The following is a 24,197-nucleotide window of genomic DNA, read 5'->3' on the forward strand; positions in this document are numbered from 1 at the left end:
AAACTCCCCCCCGATTTCTCGCAGTATTGAAACCAACACTCGGAAATCACCTCCTGTAACATCATCTTTCCCAGAATTTCAAACTCTCCGGACAACTCAGTTTGCTGGAGGAGCCCAGAGGGCTGAGCAGCATCTGTTGCAGGAAGGGAATTGTCAACATTTCTGGTTGTCTATTCCTTTCGTCCCACAAATGGTGCTTGAGTTTGCTGAGTTCCTCCAGCAGACTGTCGCTACAGATCAGATTCCACCATCTCCAGTCCCTGTGTCTCCTCAGGACAACTCTTCTCTCCTGAATTCTAACCATCTCCTAACCCTCCTGTGGAAGTTCTGTGGGATCAGGGATGCCTGATTTCTACTCTAGGCTTTGGTGGGCTCTGAGGTGACTGAAGGAGCCACTGCAGGAACCACAGATTCTACTAGCGTCCTAGCAGGAGGTAGGGGCTGGGGGCTGGGCGCTGGGCGCACTTCTGCTGCACATGCATGGTGCCTGCATGCTCCCAACACGGAGCCTCAAGGTTCACAGCACCATCCACTTTGAGCAAGCATGGGTCAGAGGTTCCCAGAAGTCATTACGTTGCAGCTGTACAAGTTACTGGTGAGGCTGAACTTGGAGTTGATGTAGGAGGGAGGGCATTAGACTTCTGGATCATCGGGCTCTCTTCCGTGGAAGGTGGGACCTGTATAGAAGGGATGGTTTGCACCTGAACTAGAGAGACACTAGTATCCTAATGGGAAGGTTTGTTAATGCTGCATGGTGGGGTTTAAATTAGAGTTGCAGGGGGATGGGAACCAGAGTGCCAGAACAGGTAGTGGAGAGGTTGTGGAGGCAGATGTTGGTAAGACCTCAGTCAAAGTCAGGAATCAAAAGGTTGAGCATGGTGTGACTAGTGTCCGGAGCTGCATATATTTCAATGCAAGAAGTACCGTAGGCAAAGCAGATAATTGTGCTGAAGATGAGGTAGCTGGTTTACAAACACGAGGCAAAGTGTAGTGAGGAGAGGCTGTTGATAGGGAAAAATTGCAGTCAACAGGATGAGTTGCAATGTAAAAGGCGGATAAAATCAAAAAGGTTGAATACAGGACTGAAGGTGTATCTGATTATGCACAGTATATGGAATAAGGTTGATGAACTTGCAGCACAGGTACAAATTGGCAGGTATGATATTGTAGGCATCACTGAATCATGGCTGAAAGTTTATAGCTGGGAGCTTAATGTCCAAGGATACACAATGTATCGAAAGGACAGGCAAGAAGGCAGAGGTGGCAGCGTTGCTCTGTTGGTAAAAATGAGATCAAATCATTAGAAAGAGCTGAGATAGGGTCAGAAGGTGTTAAGTCATACTGGATGGAGCTAAGGAACTGCAAGGGTAAAAAGACCCTGACAGGAGTTGTATACAGTTGGAAGGACTACAATTTACATGGGGGACTTCAATAAGCAGGTAGATTGGGAAAATCAGGTTAGTGATGGATTCCAAGAGGGGGATTTTCTAGAGTGCCTATGAGATGGCCGTTTGGAGCAGCTCATGGTTGAGCCCACTAGAGGATCAGCTATTCTGGATTGGGTGTTGTGCAATAAACCAGAATTGATTAGAGAGCTTAAGGTAAAAGAACCCTTAGGGGTAAATGATCATAATATGATCAAATTCACCCTGAAATTTGAGAAGGAGAAACTAAAGTCAGATGTATCAGTACTACAGTGGAGTAAACGGAATTACAGAGGTATGAGAGAGGAGTTGACCAGAATTTATTTGAAAAGAATACTGACAGGGATGACAGCAGAGCAGCAACGGCTGGAATTTCAGGAAGTAATTCAGAAGGCACAGGATATGTACACCCCAAAGAGGAAGAAGTATTCTAAAGGAAAGATGACAGAACCGTGTCTAACAAGAGAAGTCAAAGCCAACATAAAAGCCAAGGAGAGGGCATATAATAGAGTGAAAATTAGTTGCAAGTTAGAGGACTGGGAAGCTTTTAAAAACCAACGTAAGACAACTAAAAAAAGTCATTAAGGTAAAGATGGAATACGAAAGTAAGCTAACCAATAATATTAAAGAGGATAACAAAAGTTTTCAGATACATAAAGTGTAAAAGAGAGGCATGAGTGGATATCGGACTGCTGGAAAATGATGCTGGAGAGGTAGTAATAGGGGACAGCAAAATGGCAGACGAACTGAATAAGTATTTTGTATCAGCTTTCATTGTTGAAGACATTAGCAGTATGATGGAAGTTCCAGGTGTCAAGGGGCATGAAGTGAGTAAAGTTACCATAACCAGAGAGAAGGTTCTTGGGAAACTGAAAGGTCTGAAGGTAGATAAGTCACCTGGACCAGATGGTGTACACTACAGAGTTCTGAAAGAGATGGCTGAAAAGATTGTGGAGGCATTAGTAATGATCTTTCAAGAATCACTAGATTCTGGAATAGTTCCAGAAGAGTGGAAACTGGCAAATGTCACACCACTCTCCAAGAAGGAAGAGAGGCAGAAGAAAAGAAACTATAGGCCAGTTAATCTGACCTCAGTGGTTGGGAAGATGTTGGAGTCAATTATTAAGGACAAGGTCTCAGGGTCCTTGGAAGCACATGATAAAATAGGGCATAGTCAGCATGGCCTCCTCAAGGGAAAATCTTGCCTAACAAATCTGTTGGAATTCTTTGAAGATATAATAAGCAGGATAGACAAAGGAGAATCAGTTGATGTTGTGTACTTGGACTTTCAGAAGACCTTTGACAAGGTGCCACACATGAGGTTGCTGAACAAGCTACAAGCCCATGGTATTACAGGAAAGATTCTAGCATGGATAAAGCAGTGCTGATTGGCAGGAGGGAAAGAGTGGGAATAAAGGAAGTCTTTTCTGGCTGGCTGCCGGTGACTAGTGGTGTTCCACAGGGGTCTGTGTTGGGACCGTTTCTTTTTACGTTATATGTCAATGATTTGGATGATGGAATCGATGGCTTTGTTGAAAAGTTTGCAGATGATATGAAGATATGTGGAAGGGCAGGTAGTTTTGAGAAAGTAGAGAGGCTACAGAAGGACTTAGACATATTAGGAGAATGGGCAAAGAAATGACAGATAGAATACAGGGTCAGAAAGTGTATGATCATGCACTTTTGGTAGAAGAAATGAAAGGGTTGACTATTTTCTAAATGGAGATTTGGTATGCAACCAAAGACTCTAGCAAATTTCAACAGATGCACATGGAGAACATCCTGAGTGCATTCGGAGAGCTATGTTGACTGGAGTCAGGGTTTTATGCTTTGGCTCTTGGTAGGGTCACCCATGCCAAACAGGTAGAGGGCAGACTAAGAGTGGTCCACTGGTTCTCTAGGTTTGGGGGTTCAGCTCAGGGCTAACAATCCTGACTGGTCAAAAAAATTTGTTACGGAAACAGCAATGAAGAACCCTTCTACATCTGGATATGACAGCATTCCTGAGTCTCCACCCGGGACTTGCATGACTAACGGTAGCAAAAACAGAGAAGAAACTACTGACATGATGAAGGAAGCCCTGAACACTGCCAAAGATCATCAGCCAGAAGTGGGAGTGAGGCTAGGCTGAGCTGAGATGGGGATTTGGGCCCCATGGCTGGAGGTAACTTTGAAGTTTGGACATTGGTCAGTCCAGCACCTGTCATGGCCTGGCTGATGTTTGCAGCCAGATCATGATACAATCAAACAGGGTTGGGAATACTGCCATGATGTCACCTTGACAGAACAGGTCTACTATCATGATGAGGTCACGGTCCATGCATTTTGTCAACAGGACACTTGACCTTACAACCGACCTCGTTATGATCTTGCACCTTATTGTCTACCTTGCACTGCACTTTCCCTGTAGCTGTTACACTTTATTCTGCATTGTTATCGTTTTACTTTGTACTACGTCAATGCACTGAGAATAATTTGATCTGTGTGAACAGCACGCAGTTGGAATTTATTATTGTCACATGTCTTGAGATACAGCGAAAATCTTTTAAGACGTGTGACAATAATAAACCAATTCCAATTCTAATTCCAACAGGCCCCTTTGGACTTGGATTTCTCAACTCTTTCCTAGCCAATTATTTCTTGCCAAACAATTGGGTCCCACCTTTGCACTGGAGCAAAGGACAGGTATGAGGGCGGAGTGTTGGCAGTGTGGGTGGGGATGTGCAGAATTGAGAACATGGACCAGATATACAACTGGAACGTGGAACAGCAACGGGGGCCAGTGGGGAGGGAGGTAGGGCGTCAGATGTCTCATCTTTACAGGTGGGCCAGGTGCAGTCAGGGTTGGGGAGGGGACCAGGGAACAGGAACTCAGCAAAGGCATGCAGATTCAGAAAGTGCTACTAACCCGAGTCCTCTGCACTCTGAGGGAGCTCTGGAAGCCTGTGCAGCAGCCTGGCTGGTTCCTGGTACTCTAGGTCCAATGGAAAAACACGCTCATACGTGGGGTTGGTCTGGATTATCTGAGTCTGGTTGTTTATGACAATAGCGTCATCACACTGCGACAGGCGCACGGTGACATCTTCCTCCAGGATTTTCCGTGGAGCCTTGAGAAACAAGCAGAGTTTCAAGCATGCATCAGAATAAACCTCTGGAGCAAATAATAGAGTACGATCTACAATAGTTACACCCTCAACAGACAATGCAGTAAGGAAACTAAAGGATGACAAATCCCAATGATTATTAAAGGTTTAAAATAGATGACTGTGGAGATGGTGACAACCTGCTTATCAATTTCCAAAATTACTGAGATTCTCAAAGTGTTACTGAAGGCAAGGGTAGAAAATATGATTAGACCCTATACGTCTACCTGCACTGCACTTTGTCTGTAACTGAATTTGTTTTTCTTTCTACAACCTCAATATAATTATGAATGGCATGATCTGTCTGGATGGCAGATTATTGGTATTGGTTTATTATTTTTACATGTGGGAAAACTTAATTTTGCAAGCCAGTCATGAAAACATAAGTAGTTTAAGGTAGTGTAAGGAAAAAAGCATAACAGTATCTTGGTATATGTGGCAATAATAAAGCAATTACCAATACCAATAGGCCCAATGACCAATTACTGATACCAATAGGACTAACTACCAATTACAAACTACATTTTACTTAAACAAAAGTTCACCTTGAAAAACATTTCTGAAAGTAGTAATTACTCAAGTTCAGAAATATATCTTTACATTGCACAACATTCTTCCGACAAAACTCAAAAAACAGCAAATGCTTGAAATAAAGTTTACCTCTGATCTTCATCGTTGAGGATGTGATTAGTAGAATAGATAAGGGGAAACAGTGGATGTGATGCATTTCAATGTTTGGAAGGTTTTCAATAAGGTTCCACACAGGAGGTATGTCAAAAAGATTACAGGATGGAATGACAGAGTAACAGACCAAAATAACCCACACTATTTATTGGCCAGAAACCAGACAATGAGTGTAAACAGATCTTTCTCTGATTGGCAGGGTTACAGCAGGGATTGGTAATTGAACCCCAGTCATCCTAACTGAACAGATCAAATGTTTCACTGAGTTTTCCAATGAAGTTAAAACTAGATGGGATTGTGAGTGGGAAGGAAGACATAATGAGGCTTCAAAGAGACTTGAAGAAATTGAGTGAATGGGTGGGAATGCGGCTGATGACGTGGTGGAGAAAAATGTAATGTTAAACATTGATACCCAAAATTGAAAGTAGTCAAAATGGTTAGAAGTTGGGCTAAAATGTCTGTTTTTGTGTTAAATAACTCTAAGGGTTTTAAAAAAGGGAATATCTTTGATAGAGTGAGACCAAAGGAGATATTGTAGTATTAGAAGCAGATTATGCCTCTTGGCCCAGTGTCTCACTATTATCAACACATTACACAGGCAAAACGCAGCAGGTTAGATAACATGAACTGAACAGGAACAGGCAAGAAAAACCGAACAGATGACAGGCAGGAATGACTACTTCCAGTAGAGACAGAAGGAAAGAGGGGGTTACCCAAGACTGGAGAATTTGACGAGTCCAAAGGCTGCAAGATGGAAGATGAGGTATTGTTCCTCGGGCTCGCACTGGCCCTTGTTGTAAATGTGCAGGAGGCCACACACAGTAAGGTCAAAGCAGTAGCGTAAGGCAACCAGAAGCTCAGGGTCGCTCCTGTAGACATAGCATAGGTATTCTGCAAAGTGATCACTAAAGCTACATTTGATTTCTCCAGTGAAGAGGACGTCACATCGTGAACATTGCATGCAGTACACACTAGACTGGGATACTGCAGTACACACAGTGGGGTTACATTTACCATCTTCCGATCTGTATGCGATGCCCCAGAGTCTAAACGTGATGATCACCAATGCACCCACTATTTCCAGGGCTATTTCCTTTAGTAGCCTGGCTCACATTTATTAGGCCCTGGGGATTTGTCAGCCTTTAGCTCCATTAAATCACCCAGCACTCATTTTTTTTGCTTTTATTGAATCTCTTCACTTCTTCGCTCTCTCTGGATCCATTGTTCCTCAGCATGTCTGGGTGTCACAACCACAGACCTTGCTGCAGAGGCTACACAACCCCGCAAGTGGGCTGTGCAACAGATTTGACAATTGCACTCGTGAATCTGCACCTTCCAACTTACTACTGTTTCAGTATAGTGGTATTTAACTCCTTTCTTTCTGTTCTAGTCTTGCTGAGACTTGACCAAAAGCACAGCAACATTTACGCTTCCTGTTTACCTTTGTCCCTGTCCAGGAAAGACGACTACTCTTTTGTCTGATACTGTAAAGAAGTGGTATTCACTTACTACTTATTTATTGCTTCCAACTGCTGAGTTGGCATTTTACTTTCAGTTTGACACTTTAGTTTTACTTTTAGTTACATGGTTCTAACTCCATAATCATGTTTGCAGATGACACCACGGTGGTTGGCCTGATCAGAGGAGATGACGAGATGGCCTACAGGGACGAGGTCCAGCACCTGGCTGCGTGGTGTGCCGACAACAACCTTGCCCTCAACACCCAGAAGACCAAGATGATCATTGTGGACTTCAGGCATGCCAGGAGTCACACTCACGTCCCCATCTACATCAACAGAGCTGTAGTGGAGCGTGTATCAAGCTTCAAATTCCTTGGTGTCCACATTTCCGAGGATCTCACCTCGTCCCTGAACTCCTCCATCCTGATCAAAAAGGCGCAACAGTGCCTTTATTTCCTGCGGAGCATGAAGAAAGCTCACCTCTGTCCCAGGATACTGATGGACTTTTACCGCTGTACCATTGAGAGCATACTCACTAACTGTATCTCAGTGTGGTATGGCAATTGTCCCGTATCAGACCGCAAAGCACCCCAGCGTGTGGTGAAAACTGCCCAGCACATTATCGGCACCCAATTGCCCACCATTGAGAACATCTACCATAAACGCTGCCTGGGCAGGGTAAAAAGCATTATCAGGGATGCATCTCACCCTAACCATGGACTTTTTACTCTCCTCCCATCCGGTAGGCGCTTACAGCAGCCTCCACTCCCGCATCAGCAGGCACAGGAAGAGCTTCTTCCCTGAGGCTGTGACCCTGCTGAACCTCACATCACAGCGCTAAGTAGTATTGCACCCATATTGTACTGTCCCAGTACTTTTATATTTGTGTGCTGTAGCACTTACTGTTTATTTGCAGTTATTTTGTAAATAACACTATTCTCTGCATTTCTGGTCAGACGCTAACTGAATTTCATTGGCTTTGTATCCGTACTCGGCACAATGACAATAAAGTTGAATCTAATCTAATCTAATCTATTGGCCTAGCATTTATTGTTTTCCTTTAAATTCCGCAACAGTTCTCATTAAAGTCAGTGAATTGTCAATCTGCTCCAGTGGTGTGTGTGTGTCTCTCTCTCTCTCTCTATATATATATATATATATATAGACACACACACACTTACTTGGGCCACATCTGAACGCAGTGACACTGGGAGGTTATTTATGTCTTCCATTGTTAGACAGAACCAGATCATCCATTTAAATGGGCTGCCATTTCTTTGTAACCAATTACAATTTCTCTTGTTTCCGACTGTAGGGGACCTACATTTTCTTTCATCACCTTTTTCCCCCTGGCATATTTACAGTCAGTGGCTACATTGTCCACAGTTTACTCTCACACTCTATCTTCCTCCAATGTTGGCCCTCCTTTGTTGAATTCTAACCTGCGCCCAACTCTCAGGGCTGCTGCTCTTTCTGGTAATATTGAATCTGGTTCCACCCATAATTTCCTTCATAGGCTACAGCTAAGACCTGTTTCACAACCAAGACATAATGCACGTTCTTTAAGTAGTATCCATCGCTTATCCTCTGACAACCTATCCAGTGAAATCCCTCAATCTCTCAGACCCATTTCTTTTCTGTAGTTTCCTTTATTCTGATTCAGGACCTTTGTGCCTGGTCAATCTATAACACTTTCTATCAAGTAATGGTTATGATTCCCTCGGTGACCCTGTACAATGAGGTTGTTAACGACTCTTTTTCCGTTGCACGATGCCCAGAATCAAACTGGGAATGAGATTAGTTTAAGTGGGTGTTTGACAGATAGCATAGACATAGTGGGTCGATGGGCCTCTTTCTATACTGCTGGACTCTCTGACCATGGCAGCAGTGGGAACTGTGAGGTGTATGAAGAAGATATAAATAGGCCAGTCAAATGGGTGGAGAGGTAAGCCAGTGTAATCTACAGCAGAGGGATATGTTGCCTCTCCTGCTTTTTGCTAATGAGCTATCTCATTAGCAAAATCAGGAGAGGCAACAAAAATAAAGGGTTCAATTCTAAAACGCCTGCAAGAAGAGAGATTCGGGGTATATGCTGATAGCTCATTGAAAGCACCAAGGCAGGTTGAGTAAGTGGTTAGTAAATGCATATTGCATCCTGGCCTTAATAAATAGAGCCACGGAGAAACAAAGTCCCAATAAAGCTTTAAATATTGCTGGTTCAGCTACAAATGTAGTACTGAGTCCACGCTCTGGGAAAGATGCAAAAGGTTTGGAGAGGGCGCAGAAGATGATTCCCTCAATTATTCCACGGATGAGGGGCTTTAGTTATGTGGACCACTGCTGTTGAGGTAGTTTTCTATGGAGCAGAGAAGGCTGTGAGGAGATCTAATAGGATGATTTAAAATCACAGAATGTTAAACAGAAGAATAGAGAGGGAATGTGATAATGCAGTCAGTGGTCAAGGGCTGGAATACTGGCCAAATCAAATGTTCAAGCAGATTCAGTTAGTGTGTTCAAAAGGGAGCTAGATTGTGCATACTTTGACCAGTAGAGCTCATAGGCTGAATGGTATCCCTCCATGACATAACCATTTATCTGCAGAGCACAAGATATAACAGCCCACCCTGAGATCATAGGGTGCTGCCGCAACAGAGTATGGTATTATAAGAATACACTTTCAACTGATTAAATGATAATAACGTCACATGAGCGGTCATGGGCACAGAACAGAAAAGTATCTCCACAGCCACTGGATGACAGGACTGCAGTATCACTCAGAGAGGTGGCAAGTACATAACTGATCGAAATATACCGACTGAAGCGAGAGTAGGTGAGAAAGTAAAGCTTGGGGCAGTGAGGAGGGGGGGGAGGCCAAGTGAAAGGGCAAATAAAATGAAGAATTGGGAAGGCAAGTAAGAGAGTGTACAGTGGGGTGGGGCATTCAGAGGGGGTGCAGGATGGCAAGCGGGGGGGTGAGGGTCAGTGGGAGGAGGAGAAAGCGGCGTGCAGGCAGAAGGCAGCTGGGGAGGTGAGAAGAAGGCATGGTGAGACAGTGGAGGAAGAGAAGGAACGCACTTTCTCCAGGATCCGCTTCCAGTGTTGTCTCCACAGAATGATAATGATGATGATGAGGAGGAGCAGGATGATGGCTACCAAGCAACCGATCAAAATGGAGGTCTTGCCGTCCTCGGTGTGGTTCATGGGTTTGATGACGGTGGGAGAAGGCGGACTGTCTGCAGAGGGGAAAATAAACATCTGAGCGAACAGTGCAGGTCACAGCACCACACACCACCTCCAGGACTGTCTACAAGAACAGGCCGCTCCCCGCCACACAAACATAACTGCAGATAGTACACAGAAGGAAAGGTACAAAGGGCAGTCAGCCGGGAGACGGCAGACAGTAAATGAAGCAGGGAGTGTAAATAGAAGAGAGGGAATGCAGGGAGAGTGAGAAGGCAGAGTCAGAACAGAATCAAGTTTATTATCACTAACATGTTGTGAGATTTGTTCTTTTGTGGTAGCAGGACAGTGCAATACATAAAGATTACTACAAGTTACAATAATAACATACAAAGTATAAACAAGCAGTGCAAAATAGAGAAGTAGTGTTCACGGGTTCATGGTTCATTCAGAAATCTGACGTCGGAGGGGAAGAAGCTGTTCCTAAAATGTTGAATATGCATCTTCAGGCACCTGTACCTCCTTGTGAGGTGGGGGATCTGTCAATGAGTAAGGTGAGTGGAGACAGTGGAGAGAGAAGCTCAAGTGAAGGAGTGCTACAAACATTGAGAAGACTTTACCAAGATTCAGGGTGATCAGCCCACTGGGAGTGCTGGTCAGAGCGGAACTCAGAGATCCTTTCACAGCCTGTGTTGGGAGAGAGGTGGCTCTCAGCTCTATTCCCCGGCCTTGACCTACATCCAGCCTGGGACTGCTGGAACCTGCTGAAATTTGGGAACAGTCTTCCCTCACGGGAGGCTGAGAGTATTCCACCGGAGGATTTGAATCTCCAACATCTGTCAAACAGAGATGAAAAAAAGTTGAAACTCCGTCAACAGTTTCCAACAAAATAAGCATATAGCAAGGAGAGAGGGAGATGGAAACTTTCATGGCCGAGGAAGAGACAGAAGGGAAGAGAGTGACACACAGGAAAGGGTCAATGCTGAGATCCACTGCTCTTTATGCCACAGTGTGATAATTTCTGTAGTGAGCATCTTCTTTAGTCTTCCCCATTTCCTCCTACTCTGGAACCCCTTATTCCCAGGAACAATTCTGGTAAGTTTACATTACACACTTTGAGGCACTGAGTTGTATATTGCAGAAACAGGTCCTCCAATCCAATTCGTCTATGCCGACTGTGACGCCTTTCAACACTAATCTCATTCTCTCTTCTCCCCTCGCCCATCAGGCAGAAGATACAAAAGCCTTGAAGTACATACCATCAGGCTTAAGGATAGCTTCTATCTGGCTGTTGCAAGGTTATTGAGTGGATTCCTATGATGATGAGATGGCCTTTTGACCTCACAATCTACCTTGTTATGACTTTGCACCTTACTGCCTACCTACATTCAACTTTCTCTGTAGCTGATACAGTTTATTCCACAGTCTGTTATTGTTTTACTTTGTTTTATCTCAATGCACTGTTGTAATGATCTGATCTGGATGAAAAGTATGTAAGACCAGCTTTACACTGTATCTTAGATAAATATGACAATAATAAACCAATTCCAATTTGCCAGCATTATGTCTGTACCTCTCTGCTCCTTTCCTATCCAATTACGTACCCTTCTAAACATAGTAATCATACCTCCTCAACTATCTCCTCTTGTTCCATATACTCATCACACTCAGTGTGAAACACCTCGGATCTCCATCAAATCTCTCCCTTCTTACCTCTGAGTCCTCTGGTCCTAGACTGTATCACCCCAGGGAAAATTTTCTTAATAATTTTATAAACTTCTGCCAGGTCACCATTCTTACATTCCAGTGGAATCATCCTGAAGTCCCTCTGTGCATCAGCACTCCCACGGTTTCTGTCCTGTCAGTGCATTTTGTGGCATCAAATGCTGTCTCACGGAAGTGAGAAGCATAATCTACCTTGCGTTGCCTTGCTCTGCCCTCCCACCCCTCTCACCATACAGCTCGTACTTTCCTCAGACTAAAATAGAAAACATTGGAAAAAGTCAGCAGGTGGGGCAGAATCTATGGGAAGAGAAATAGTATTGTTTTAGATTCACAGTATAATATTAATATACAGAGAGGGGACACAAGAAACTGCCGATGCTGGAATGTGGAGCAACAAACAATTTGCTGGAGGACCCAAAGTTTTAAAAATTCCTTTTTTCCCACAGGTACTGCTCAAACCACCAGCAGATTGTCATTAACAACATACAATTGTACATTACTCAGATTTTACAATATTAGGAAGCTATTGCACAGACAAAGGAGACACAAGAGATTCCGCAGATGCTGATAATCCTGAGTAATACACACAAGATGCTGGAAGAACTCAGCAGAGCAGGCAGCATCTATGGAAGGAATTAAACAGTCGATGTTTCAGTCCTGATAAAGTCTCAGCCCAAAACTCATAGACATTGTCAGACCTGTTGAGTTCCTCCAGCATTTTGTGTGTGTTGCGGAGAAAAGACTTAACTTCCCCTTAGGAGCTTCTTCACCCGAGCAGAAAATTCATTTGTTCTGCCCACTGCTCTTCCCCACCATCTCTGCTACCTCTGTTTTCTCTCTTCCTCAGTTCTGATGAAGAGTTTCCAGACTGAAACTAGCCATTTCTCTTCCCAAGGTGCGGGCTGATATACTGTGGTTTTCCAACATTCCCTGCCAGTCAATGCCATTAGCCTGGACATCTTTTTCCAGCCAGAGGGAGAAGGGAGGAACGCCTGACTAGCATCAGCTCCCACCCTCCCAACACTCCTGAGCACGAGCTGGGATATTCCCACCTGCAATGGATGACTGGAAGGAAATTTCACTGAAGAGCATCCAACGATCGGCGAAGTAGAAGCGGCAGCGAATGGCCTTGGCCAGGCGCTGGCCCAGAGGCACAATAACAAACCGAGCACTCGGGTTCTTGTCGTCCATCACCGTGGTGACACCCACAGAGTCATGCTCCCAGTTCGCTACCAACCGCTGCTTGAAGAAGCACTCCACCCTCTGGAAAATCTTCACCGACTTGGTGTACAGGTTGTTACAGTGCACCTGGAGAACAGGGAAAAGCTCATAAGAGGGGGCAGGAAGGAGAGGTTACGTGGGGGAGAATGCGAGGCGATGTGGGAGCGGTGAAGAACAAGAGAGGGAAGGAGTGCAGGTCTGGAAGAAATGCAGGGAGGGCATGAGATAAGAGGGAAGGAAAGGGAGGGAGAGGGAGGGACAGTGACAGTGGGCAGGGGAAGTTGGGAAATAAGAGAGAGGGGAAGAGAACCGAAGGCGGTCAGACTATAAGATGTGGCACAAGAGAGGGGAACGGGAAAGAGATGATGGAAAACTGGAGGGGGAAGGTAGAAAGGAAGGGGTGAAGAGAAAGAGAGAGATATGAGGGGCAGGCAGAGGGGAAGGCACAAAGATAGGAGAGAGGGTAGGAAGGCAGGGGTGTGAGGGATGGAACAGGAAGGGAGGGGTGCGCGGATTCCGCATGTCACCAAACATTTTGACAACCTTCTATAGATATGGAGTGGAGAGGACCTAACTGGATGCATCAGGGACTGATATGGATACACCAATGACCAGGAATGGAAAAGGCTACAGAAGGAGGTGGACACAAAACAGTCCATCACAGATAAAACCCTCTTCACCATTGAGTGCATTTACATGGAGTGCTATCACAAGAACCTAGCAACCATCATCAAAGACCCCACCTTCTAGGCGATGCCTTCTTCTCGCTACTATCGTGAAGCATGAGGTACAGAGGCCCTGGGTCCTACTGCACCAGGCTCAGGAAGTTATTACCAGGTTATACAGCACTCATCAGACTCCTGAGCTAGTGTCGATAACTTCATTCACTACAACTCTGAATTGATTCTACAACCTATGAACTATTTCCAAGGACTCTTTGTCAGTCTTTGTGTATAGTTTTTTTTGGTAAATTCTATTGTATTTCTTTTTTTTCCTTTAAATGCCTGCAAGAAAATGAATTTCTAAGTAGTATTTGGTAACAATCATGTACTTTAATGATACATTTACTTTGAACTTTTTATTTATGTGGCAGGAGGGCTCAGGTCCGAGGAGACGGGAAGGGAGAGTCATCAAGGGGTGAGGCAGGAGAGGAATGAAAGCCCAGGAGGGGCCACAAAGGAGGGTAGGGAATGTGAGGGACAAGAGGATTGAGTGGAACTTGAAGACCCAAATTCAATGCTTTCGAATCAGCTCCATCTTCTCTGCCATCAGATTTCTGAACAGGCCATGAATGCATGAACACTATCTCATTATTCATCTTTTGTACTACTTATTTCAGTGATTTATAATCACTTTTGTGTCTTGCCCTGTGATGTTGCAAAATGACGAATTTCACGTGTCAGTGATAATAAACCAGCCCCTAATTCTCAGGGTAGGGGAGGGATGTGAGGGGAGGTGAATGCACGGCCCTTCACCCTGGTGGTGCCATGGAGCCAATTAGCCTCACTTCATGGGGCCATTCTGAGTCTACACTCCGACACTGTTTCTTAACTCCACCCCAGGTCAATTTTACTCCTGAGTTTCTGAGACAAGATCCTTATCTCAACTGCCTTTACTTTTTGGTTTTCCACATTGCCAATGTCTTCTAGAAGTTAAGTATCCTAGAATATGTATAGCTAGGTCAGTGTAATGGTTCAGATTTAACCCATTTATTTCTACGTGCACCATTCAGATGCCCCGCTGGTATTCGGGTGAACCAGAGCTGCCACCTGATGCACAGAAAAGAGTGTTTAGATGTGTTAAGATTGCTATATCCATTCCAGTTTGTCTTATTTTCTCCTGGAACAAAGTATCCAAGTAGCGTCCCACTTCCCCGAAGCACGGCAATCTCCTGTTCTCGAACTCCAGCTCACTAAGTGTGAGCTGGAGCTCTGTGGGCTGAAGATGGTTCCTATAGGTTTGGTCACCATGGATCACGGTGACACATGTACTTTGAGTTGGGACCACAGGAGTACGTTCCCAGTCTTTGGGTGTCTGATGACCTGAGTCATCTCACTTTAATTAACCAGCTCTTGTGGTTACCCAATTAACTGTGAGACTAAAGGCTATTTACTTATCAGTTCATCTAATCGGGGCTTCAGATCACAAGGAGGCATGAACATGTCAATACACAGGCTATAATGATGCAAAATTTATCCGTAGTTAGTCATGCCGTACCAGTCTACACTTAACACGATAGGTGTGATTTCTTAATAATGAAGAATTAGTAAAGTTTAACTCAGACAACATATCAAACACCTTAATCCAACTGTTGGGGCTTGGTTAGCCCCTGAAATAGGTCATAGGCAAAACCCAGTGGGCAGGATATAGTGCTTGGAGTTGTTATGGTGAATGATAATGGAGCGTCTTGAAGAAACCAATAGTCCTGGGTGATAAGCAGTTGGAGATAAACTGGTCGACACATTGGTCTGAGGAAGGGACAACACAAGTGTCAATGGTTATCAGTGCTTGGTCATGTTGATGTGGCGGCCAAGTATTCGGATGGAGGCTATGTTCTGAGCGGAATGGGTGAGAGGTCTGGAACAGAAGGACAAACAACCGTTTGGGCAGAACTCTTAAGACAGCTGACCTTCATGGCTGAGAAGTTCCTTCGCTGGTCAAACTCAAACTCCAGCTCCACGTATTGGCTGCGGAGGTTGTCCTTGCTCCATCCCACGTAGTCATATCCGGGCCACACTCGGTACTCGTGGCTCTGAGTGAAGTCATCCAGCCCCAGCATTCCATCCGTCAGCTGACCCAGGCCGCTGTAGCTGAGCCTATGCAAAAAACAGTGTCAGTGAGGCTTCTCCCTGGTTCCATGCCGGGTGGAAGCAAACCACCTCCCCAGCCACCCACCACTGAGACAGGTTTCATGTGCAGATTACAGGAGGAGCTGGTCTCTGACATTTTGCCTCAGTTCCTTCAACATCAGCACCCACAATGGGTCAGGTCCAGGGCCTGGGATCCAGGGAGGCACTCAGACACCCCTCACCTACCTACAGATCATTGCTCCATCAGTGGAATGGGAAGTTATAGAACAGAGGAGTGGAGGTAGTTGGCAGGCCAAAGGCCAGTGATGACTGCCAACCCTACACAAAGTTAGGTCCCAGCAATGGAGTCAAGACACAGGCAGGGTGCATCCAGAAATATTCCCCTTCTCACCTCCATATACCAAATGTACAAACACGTGCTTATTCTCCTGAAACCTACATCTCCAGCAAGATCCCAAAGCCTGCTACTTTAACCACCACGACCCACACCTCAACCCAAATGTTCTCCCCTGTCTAAGCCTCCTTCTCGTCTCCTTGCTCCACTCTCAGTTTCTGCTTTCTTCAACCCTTCCCTCTCCTACAAATCCACCGACACCCCCATTTCCCATACTCGTCTTAATCATCCAACCATGAATCATACCACCTCCTTAATCCCACCACTTTCCTCCACTCACATCTTTCTCCCACTACCCCAGAATCCTACATTGCAGAAACAGACCCTTCAGCCCATCCTGTCCATGTTTACTATCAAGCAGTGATCCGCATTAATCCCATTTACCAGCATTTGCTCCACTGCCTTTTGGTCTTGTTGGTTCAAGTGCTTGACACTTTGCAAATGCTATGAAAAAACCTGCTGAGGAGCCTCGGCCTGAAACATCAACTGTTTATATCCCTCCATAGATGCTGCCTGACTTTCTGAATCCCTCCAGCATTTGGTGCATTTGCTTATACCTGTCTCCAGCAACCAAATCAGGCTGTGCGTTCCATGCTCCAGTCACCCTTTGGTGGGGTAAAAATTCCTCTGCACATCCACTCTAAATGTTTTAACCCTGACATTAAACCTATGCCTTCTGGTTTTAGACATCTCTGTTCAGACCCCAATGTTCCACTACCCCTAACTGCCTGCCCCACTGTCTCCATTCTTCATGTTTCTCTATGTCCTCATCCACCAACACTTTATGAATACTGGTCAAGACCTTATTTCTGATGGAAGAAGCAAATTAAAGAGACGTCTGTCTACAGCTGACATGTGTGCAGAATGGACACCCTGTCCATCCAAGACCTGCTGTATTGGAGGGGCAATGATCACTCTGTTCAGTGTGAGTGTGGGAATGGCCTTTCTAAATCGTCTACCATTCAACAAGGATAAACTCAGGACGCAGTGGACCTTTCAATATCTCTGCAGTGTGCAGAAGGACCAGCGATAGTACTAATCCTGCCTGTAGAAAGTCAGCATGAACTGACAGGTAAGAGTACTGTTTGCTTGATATTGTGACACAGAATCACGAGCTTACCTGGAGTCCTGGAAACCATCATAGGTAGAGTCATTGAGATAGACGATGGCCGACCCTGGTTTTCCAATGGTTTGTCCCACAGGGCCACGATACGAATAGAGACCATCTAGGCACAGATATCAATGATCATGAGGTCCATAGAAACATTTTACATAAATCCTGGGCTTATACTACCATATTTCTAGCATTAAGAGTACAGTGTGCAGTTCTGGTCAGGAAGAATCTGATTAGACTAAGGAGGGTGTCGAGGAGATTTACAGGAATGCTGCCTGGAGTGGAATAACACTGAGTGATTTGTTAGGTTGGGTCCGTTTTCCCTGGAGTGAAGGAGGCTAAGGGGTTATACAATCATTAGGTGCATTCTTCTTCTTCTTCTTCATGTGCCTTGCGCGTTACACGCTTGGGCGATCATGGCTTTCCACATCGAACGATCCCATGCAGCGTCAATGATATCTTGCACACTTAGATCTGTTTAGTTCTTTCACAGTGTCCATATATTTTGTGCTTTGCCTTCCTCTTCCGCGTTTCCCAGGCATACGACCTTGTAATGTAAGACATTCTATTTCTCCCTTTCTGATGACATGGCTCAGGAACTTAAGTTTCCTCTCATTTAATGCTCTCTTTAAAGATCTTTTTGTATGGGCACGTTGGAGTACTGTCTCATTAACTACCCTATCTCTATATGGTGTTTTCAGCACTTTTCTAAGAAACCACATTTCTGTCGCTTCTAAGTTTCTTTGGAGTTCTGGTGTTATAGTCCATGTTTCAGAAGCATACAGCAAGATTGACCAGATGTAACATTTTAGTAGCCTAAGCCTTGTCGTAGAAATACGTCTGTTGGTAAAAATGGATTTCATTTTTTGGAGGTTGGTTTTGGCAATGGCAATTCTTCTTTTTATTTCTACTTTACTTCTAGCATCTTGTGATATAAAGCTACCAGGTAATTAAAGCTGGTCTTTTGTTCAATCTCTTGGTTACCGATGTACAATTGGAAGTTGGGATTATCCTGTTTTGATATTACCATACATTTGTTTTTTCTACAGTTGATGGTTAGACCAAAATCTGCACTTGTTTGTACTGCTCTGTCTAGGAGGATTTGTAGGTCTTCAGCAGCACTTGCTATTAGGGTGGTATCGTCTGATATCTTATATTGTTGATGTTAACACCTCCAATTTTTATCCCATCTAGGTCTTCTATTTCTCTGAGATATTAAACAATTCCGGTGAGGCAACGCATCCCTGTCTAATTCCTCTTTGATTTTAATCCAACTGCTTATATTATCATCAATTTTTACCGCCACCGTCTGGTTCCAATATAAATTTTGAAGCAGTTGTTGGTCCCTTGCGTCAATGTTTAGTTTAGCGAGAATTTGAAATAATTTTTCGTGTTGCACTTTGTCGAACGCTTTAGTGAAATCAATAAAACATAAAAATACATAATTTTGATATTCAATTGCACTTTCTGAAAGCATTCACAGTATGAAAATTGTGTTCCTAGTTCCTCTATCCGCAATAAAGCCATATTGTAGTTTAGAAGTTTCTGATCTTAACTTGTTTTTAATTCAACTCAGAACAATTCTCAACAAAATCTTTATTATGTGACTCATCAGACTGATTGTTCTATAATTTTCACAGTCAATAGTTGCAGGAATTTTTGGTAGAGTTATAAATACTGATTTCAAGAGATCGTCAGGCAATACACCAGACTGATATATGCCATTAAACAGTTCAAAAAGAATATCTACGCCCAGATCTTCTAGGGCTTACATCATTTCCACTGAAATTTCATCAGGTCCAGTGGCTTCACCATGTTTCATGCTTTTCATTGCTTTAGTTATTTCTTCTTTGGTTATAGGTGGGCCAGAATTAGGGTGTTTACTATCTGGGGGTTCCCTTCTAATATCCTCAGACAGCTGCTCTATATACTGAATCCACCTCTCACATACTTTATCTGGATCTGTTAGTATGGATCCGTCTGCTGATCTTATGCATCCTGTAGAGGAGGTCTTCTTAATTCCAGTAATTTCCTTAATTTTCTTGTGCATTTCTTTGCTGTTGTTAATTTGGCCTTCTACTTCATTGCATTTTTGATTCAGCCATTCTTCCTTTGCAATATTGCAGAATTGTCTGATCTGTCTGTCTAGCTCTCTGTATTGTACTTCATTATTCTTCACTAACCTTCTTTGTTCCATCAGATCTAGAATTTCTTGGGTTATCCACCCCTTTTGGTGTGTTGGATTTCTTGTACTGGGATTATCTCCTCTGCTGATTGTTGTATAGCATATTTAAATCATCCCAAATAGGTATTGTAACGTTTTCATTGAGGTGTTCTTCTACAGCTGTCTTGAATTGTTGCTTAAGTATGCTATCTTTTTTAAGTTCTCCCAACATATACTTCTTTCTCTTTTTTCCATGTTTCAGTTTCTTTAATTTTGTTTTAATGGTAGCTATTACTGGATGGTGATCTGAACCACAGTCTGCTCCTGGGTAGGCTTTAGAATTTGTGATATTATTTCTAAAGCGTTCATTGATGGTAATGAATGAAATCTATTTGATTCCTTGTTCTATCTCCAGGGGTAATCCAAGTACACAATCTACGTGGATGGTTTTTATACCAAGTATTGGTGATCAGTTGGTTGTTTCTGACACACCAATCAGTAAACCTTTCTCCATTTTCATTTTTCTCCCCTAATCCAAAGGGTTCTATTATGTTATCAATCCTTTCCTGTCCAACTTTGGCGTTAAAATCTCCCATGACTAGTTGCATATCCTGAGATTTACATTGCTCATAAGTACTGTCGAGATCTTCGTAAAACTTGTTGATATCCTCTTCATCTGCATCATTTATTAGGTGCATAGGTAGGTTAAAAAGTCACAATCTTTTCCCCAGGGTGGAGAGGGGTTGAAAACCAGAGTGCATATGTTTCAGTGAGAGGGAAATAATTCAAAGAAAATTCAGAGCAATATTTTCCTCACGGAGGGTGGTGTCTACATGAAATGAGCTGCCAGAGGAAGTGGTGCAGAAGGGTACAATAATAACACTTGGACAGGTACCTGGATAGGAAATGGGCCAAATGCAGGCAAATGCAATTAGTGTAGATAGACATCGCAGTCAGCACGGTTGGGTTGGGCTGAAGGGCCTGTTTCTGTGCTGTATAATTCTATAAACAAACTGTGTTACTCTTTTAGAATGCACTGATGCTAAATCTTACCTGGTCTGCACACAGCAAAGACTACTTGCTGTCCAGCCACCTTTTTCATTAATTTATATCTTGTAGGCTATGCCAATGAAGAAGATGGCAGTGAGCTGTGCCATCCTTGAGAAGATGGCAGTGAGCTGTCTTCCCGAACTGCTGCAGTACTTCGAATGAAGGTGCAGTGCTGATGGGGAGGGATTTGCAGAACTTCCAGTGCTAATGAAAGACCAGTGCTATATTTGAAAATGAGGACGGTGAACAGCTTTGAGGGAAAGCTGGCGGTGGTGATATCCAAATCAGGTTTATTATCACTGACGTACTGTATGTCATGAAATTTGTTGTCATTCTCGGTGATAGATACTGCAGGCTTGGGAGATGCTGTCAGAGAGCCCAGTATATTTTGTAAATGCTGCTCACTGCAGGCACTGAACCTGCAGAGAGGTGAATGAATATTTAGAGAGATTGACTGGGTGCCAGTCAAGCAGTTGTTTTGTCCTGGATGACATTGAACGTGCGGAGAGTTGAATGTATTGCACTTCACTGAGTGACTGGAAGCTTGCGGCATCGTGCAAGGTGCAGACATTGTAGGCTGGAGGACCTGTTTCTGTGCTGTTCTGTTCAATGTGTGTCCAGGTGGAAATTATCATATCATACTCCAGAGCTGTACCTCTGTACCTAATGGATGACAGAAAGACTTTGGGGTTTGGGTGGGCAAGTTACTCGGCGCAGGATACCCAAGCTCTGCCACAGTTTTTATGATGCTCTTCCAATTGAGTTTGTGGTCAGTGATGTCCACTCCCTGCCCCATATTTAGTGGGCATCAGAAATACAAATACCACTGAAAGTCAAGGTCAGGTAACGAGACTCCCTCTTATTGGAAATGGTCACTGCCGGGCACAACATTACTTGCCACTTATCAATTCATTCCTGAATGTTGTTGAGGTCTTGCCATCTGCAGGGGTCATCAATGGACATGAAAACCAAAAGCAGCAGAGGCTGGAAATGTGAAATAAAAGTCAAAAATACTGGAAACCTTCAGCAGCATGGGCAAATAGGATGGAAAAATGGCTTTGAATTGGGACACAGAGGATGATAGCGGAGGGATGTTTTGTGATTGGAAACATGAAACGTGGGAATCCATGCTGAGACCCTTGTAGTTATGAGGAGGGACTGGATAGTCTGGGTGTGTTTTCCTTAGAACAGAGGAGGCTGGGAGGAGGAGGACTGATAGAGATGTAGAAAATGATGAGGGGTACAGATAGAGAGACTGTGAAAAGCTGTTTCCCATGGCAGAGGCATCCAAGAGCATAAGGGATACATTTAAAGAGGTTTAGAGGGGATCTGAGGAAGTCTGAAGAGGAAATGGGGGTAGAGACTCTCACAATATCACACAAGTATCTGCATCAGCACTTGGATTGTCAAGGCAGAGCAAGCAATGTACTGTTAAACAGGATGAGTATACATGGGTACTTGACGGTAAAGACATGGGCTTAGAGCCTGGTTCTGCAGTACACCATCACTCCACTTCCAGTTCCACATCTACGTACATAACAACTCTCTCTCACAGTCACGGTCCCCAGTTAGTTATGACACTGTGACTAGCAACGACTAGAATGTGAAATTTTGATTGGAAGTTTCACAGCCAGGCATGGGAGGGAGCATAAAGAACTACATTTGCTCTGGTCCAGGGCTCCAGTGAGAATGACACATCCCTGTGCGGCCAAATAGTCTTTCACAATTACCTTCAAAAGTAGTGGGAAAATAACTGAGTTCAACAGTGAATCCAACCAGTCTTCCTGGAGATGCAACAGGAGAGGGAAGGAGCAGGGAATGAGTTATAGGAATTGTGTGAAATATGAAGATGTGTAAGTTCCATATAAAACGAATAGTTGTGAATTGTTGCACAGCATGTGGGAACCGCACAGTCCGGGTAACAGGTTGAGAACTGGTGTTGGTGAAAAGCCCCCTCCCGCTTCCTAATCTTCCCAGTACAAAGCACGGCAAGGGAACATCAGGCAAAACCTGGGACTTACCAGTCCAGGCACAGCCGTAGAGCTCAACCCTCATGCACACACTGGCAGGCTGATTAGTCACTGGGATCACCCGCACATATCGAGCTATGATGGGAGGCTGCAGGTCCTTGAGAACGATGTCATAAGTATTGACGTTTCCTGTGATGACCTGCAGGCGGAAAGAAGTTCCAGAGATTATATTGATCATCGTCTGTGGACAAGGTAGGTGTCCACACTGAAAAGAGTCAAATGTGAGCTTTGTATGAATCAGAATCAGGTTTAATATCACTGACATATGTTGTGAAATTTGTTGTTTTGCAGCAGCAGTACAGTGCAATATATTCTAATGCAATATAATACAAATATGCAAAAAGAGAGCAAATATAGTGAGGTAGTCAGAGTCAGGGCCAGGGAATTGACTGGGAGCATGAGAAGTGTCGTGGATGTAGGTGGGAAGGGACTGAACCAAGGAGGATAGAATGGAGTTGAGGTATGAGGATACGAGTTCAGTGGGCAGGGCCATCAGGCAAAGACAATGGGCCTACCCAGACAGTCAGGTTTGTGGATCTTGGGTAAGAGGTAGAAGCGAGCAGTGTGGGGAACGGATGGGAGTTCTCCAGAGTTGATGAGATCTGTGATGATGTCAGGGACAGTTTTCCGATGGTCCTGAGGGTGATCCTCTTCGAGGTGTTGGTATGAGGTGGTGTCTGAGAACTGCCGCTTGGCTTCAGCAAGGTAGAGGTCAGTCCACCGCACTACCACAGCACCCCCTTTGTCGGCGAGGTTGGGATTGGTGCGGGGAGAGTGGAGGAAAGTCCGTTCAGAAGGGGTAAGGCTCAAGAAGGACAGAGGAGTGCTGAAGTTGAGCTGGTTGGTGTCTCATTGGCAATTTGAGATGTGCAGACAAAGAACCAGAACGGGGTGTCCAAGAGGCAGAGGAGAGTTGGAGACGGGGGAAGGTGTCATAAGTACGGGGTGTGAAATTCTTGCCAGAGAAGTGGGTTTTGAGACGGAGGTGACAGAAGAAGAGCTTGGCATCATGGTGGGTGTGGAACTCACTGAAGTGTGGGCGAAGGGGGACGAAGGTAAGGTACTTGTTGAGGACAGAACATTCTGCTTCAGAGAGGGGGAGGCTGAGGAAATGGTGAAGACATGGCAAAGAATAGAGGGGGAAGAAAGTTGGTGGTGCCAGAGGAGAGAGGAGGGAAAGAGCGTTCAGGAAGGTGGGGTGGGAGCAAGGTGTGGACTCGAGAGGCAGTGGTGGAGCCTGAGACACCAGGGTTGGATAATGGTGATAGGGGAGGGGGAACCTGGGGGCCCAGCAGCAGTGAGAAAAGCCTCAGCTGATGTCCAGGCTGTAGCCAGAGCTAGAGGCTGCACAGCTGTAATCTGAAGGCATTGGTGGTGGTGGAATCTGAGATCTAGATCCATTCAGGGTTACTGGAACTTGGGTTGGTGACAACTGTGTCACTGGTCTGGAGGCATCCAGGGCCGTTGCAGCCGAGGTTGGAGTCGTTGAGATCCGGGGTATGGGAGGCAGCAGGAACCGTGGTCTGGGGGCATCAGGACCATTGGAAACAGAGTTGGAGACGGGCGATCTTCTGGTCCTTACTGGAAATGAGGAAGACAATGAATTGGAGGTTGAAGGTGTGGATCTGGTGTAGGATGAAATGTTGGAGAAGTCTGTAACAGACAGAGGAGAGAGAGGCCCAGAGCTGTGGCAGAGACTTAGACAGGGTCACCAGATATCTCTGCACAGTGGTAAGCTCATAGGATTCAGAGGAAGAAACCATGGGAGAATCAGTCAATCAAGCGCAAGTATCTGGGT

At 44.6% G+C, this 24,197-nt stretch overlaps 1 protein-coding gene across 5 annotated transcripts in view; it reads right to left on the reverse strand.

Annotated features, from left to right (window-relative positions):
• The window catches only part of LOC134359991 (discoidin domain-containing receptor 2-like), a 107,717-nt gene that overhangs the window by 16,799 nt on the left and 66,721 nt on the right, over positions 1 to 24,197 (reverse strand). For all 5 annotated transcript variants that reach the window (XM_063073931.1, XM_063073935.1, XM_063073932.1 and 2 more), the window contains 7 exons: positions 22,391 to 22,538; positions 17,162 to 17,267; positions 15,467 to 15,653; positions 12,669 to 12,924; positions 10,512 to 10,727; positions 9,787 to 9,944; positions 4,333 to 4,531 (listed from right to left, as the gene is read on the reverse strand). In XM_063073931.1, the coding sequence (XP_062930001.1) occupies positions 4,333 to 4,531; positions 9,787 to 9,944; positions 10,512 to 10,727; positions 12,669 to 12,924; positions 15,467 to 15,653; positions 17,162 to 17,267; positions 22,391 to 22,538 (1,270 nt within the window). The remainder of the gene's footprint in view (positions 1 to 4,332; positions 4,532 to 9,786; positions 9,945 to 10,511; positions 10,728 to 12,668; positions 12,925 to 15,466; positions 15,654 to 17,161; positions 17,268 to 22,390; positions 22,539 to 24,197) is intronic.

This window comes from Mobula hypostoma, chromosome 21, assembly GCF_963921235.1.
Source record: "Mobula hypostoma chromosome 21, sMobHyp1.1, whole genome shotgun sequence".
Taxonomy (NCBI): Eukaryota; Metazoa; Chordata; class Chondrichthyes; order Myliobatiformes; family Myliobatidae; genus Mobula; species Mobula hypostoma.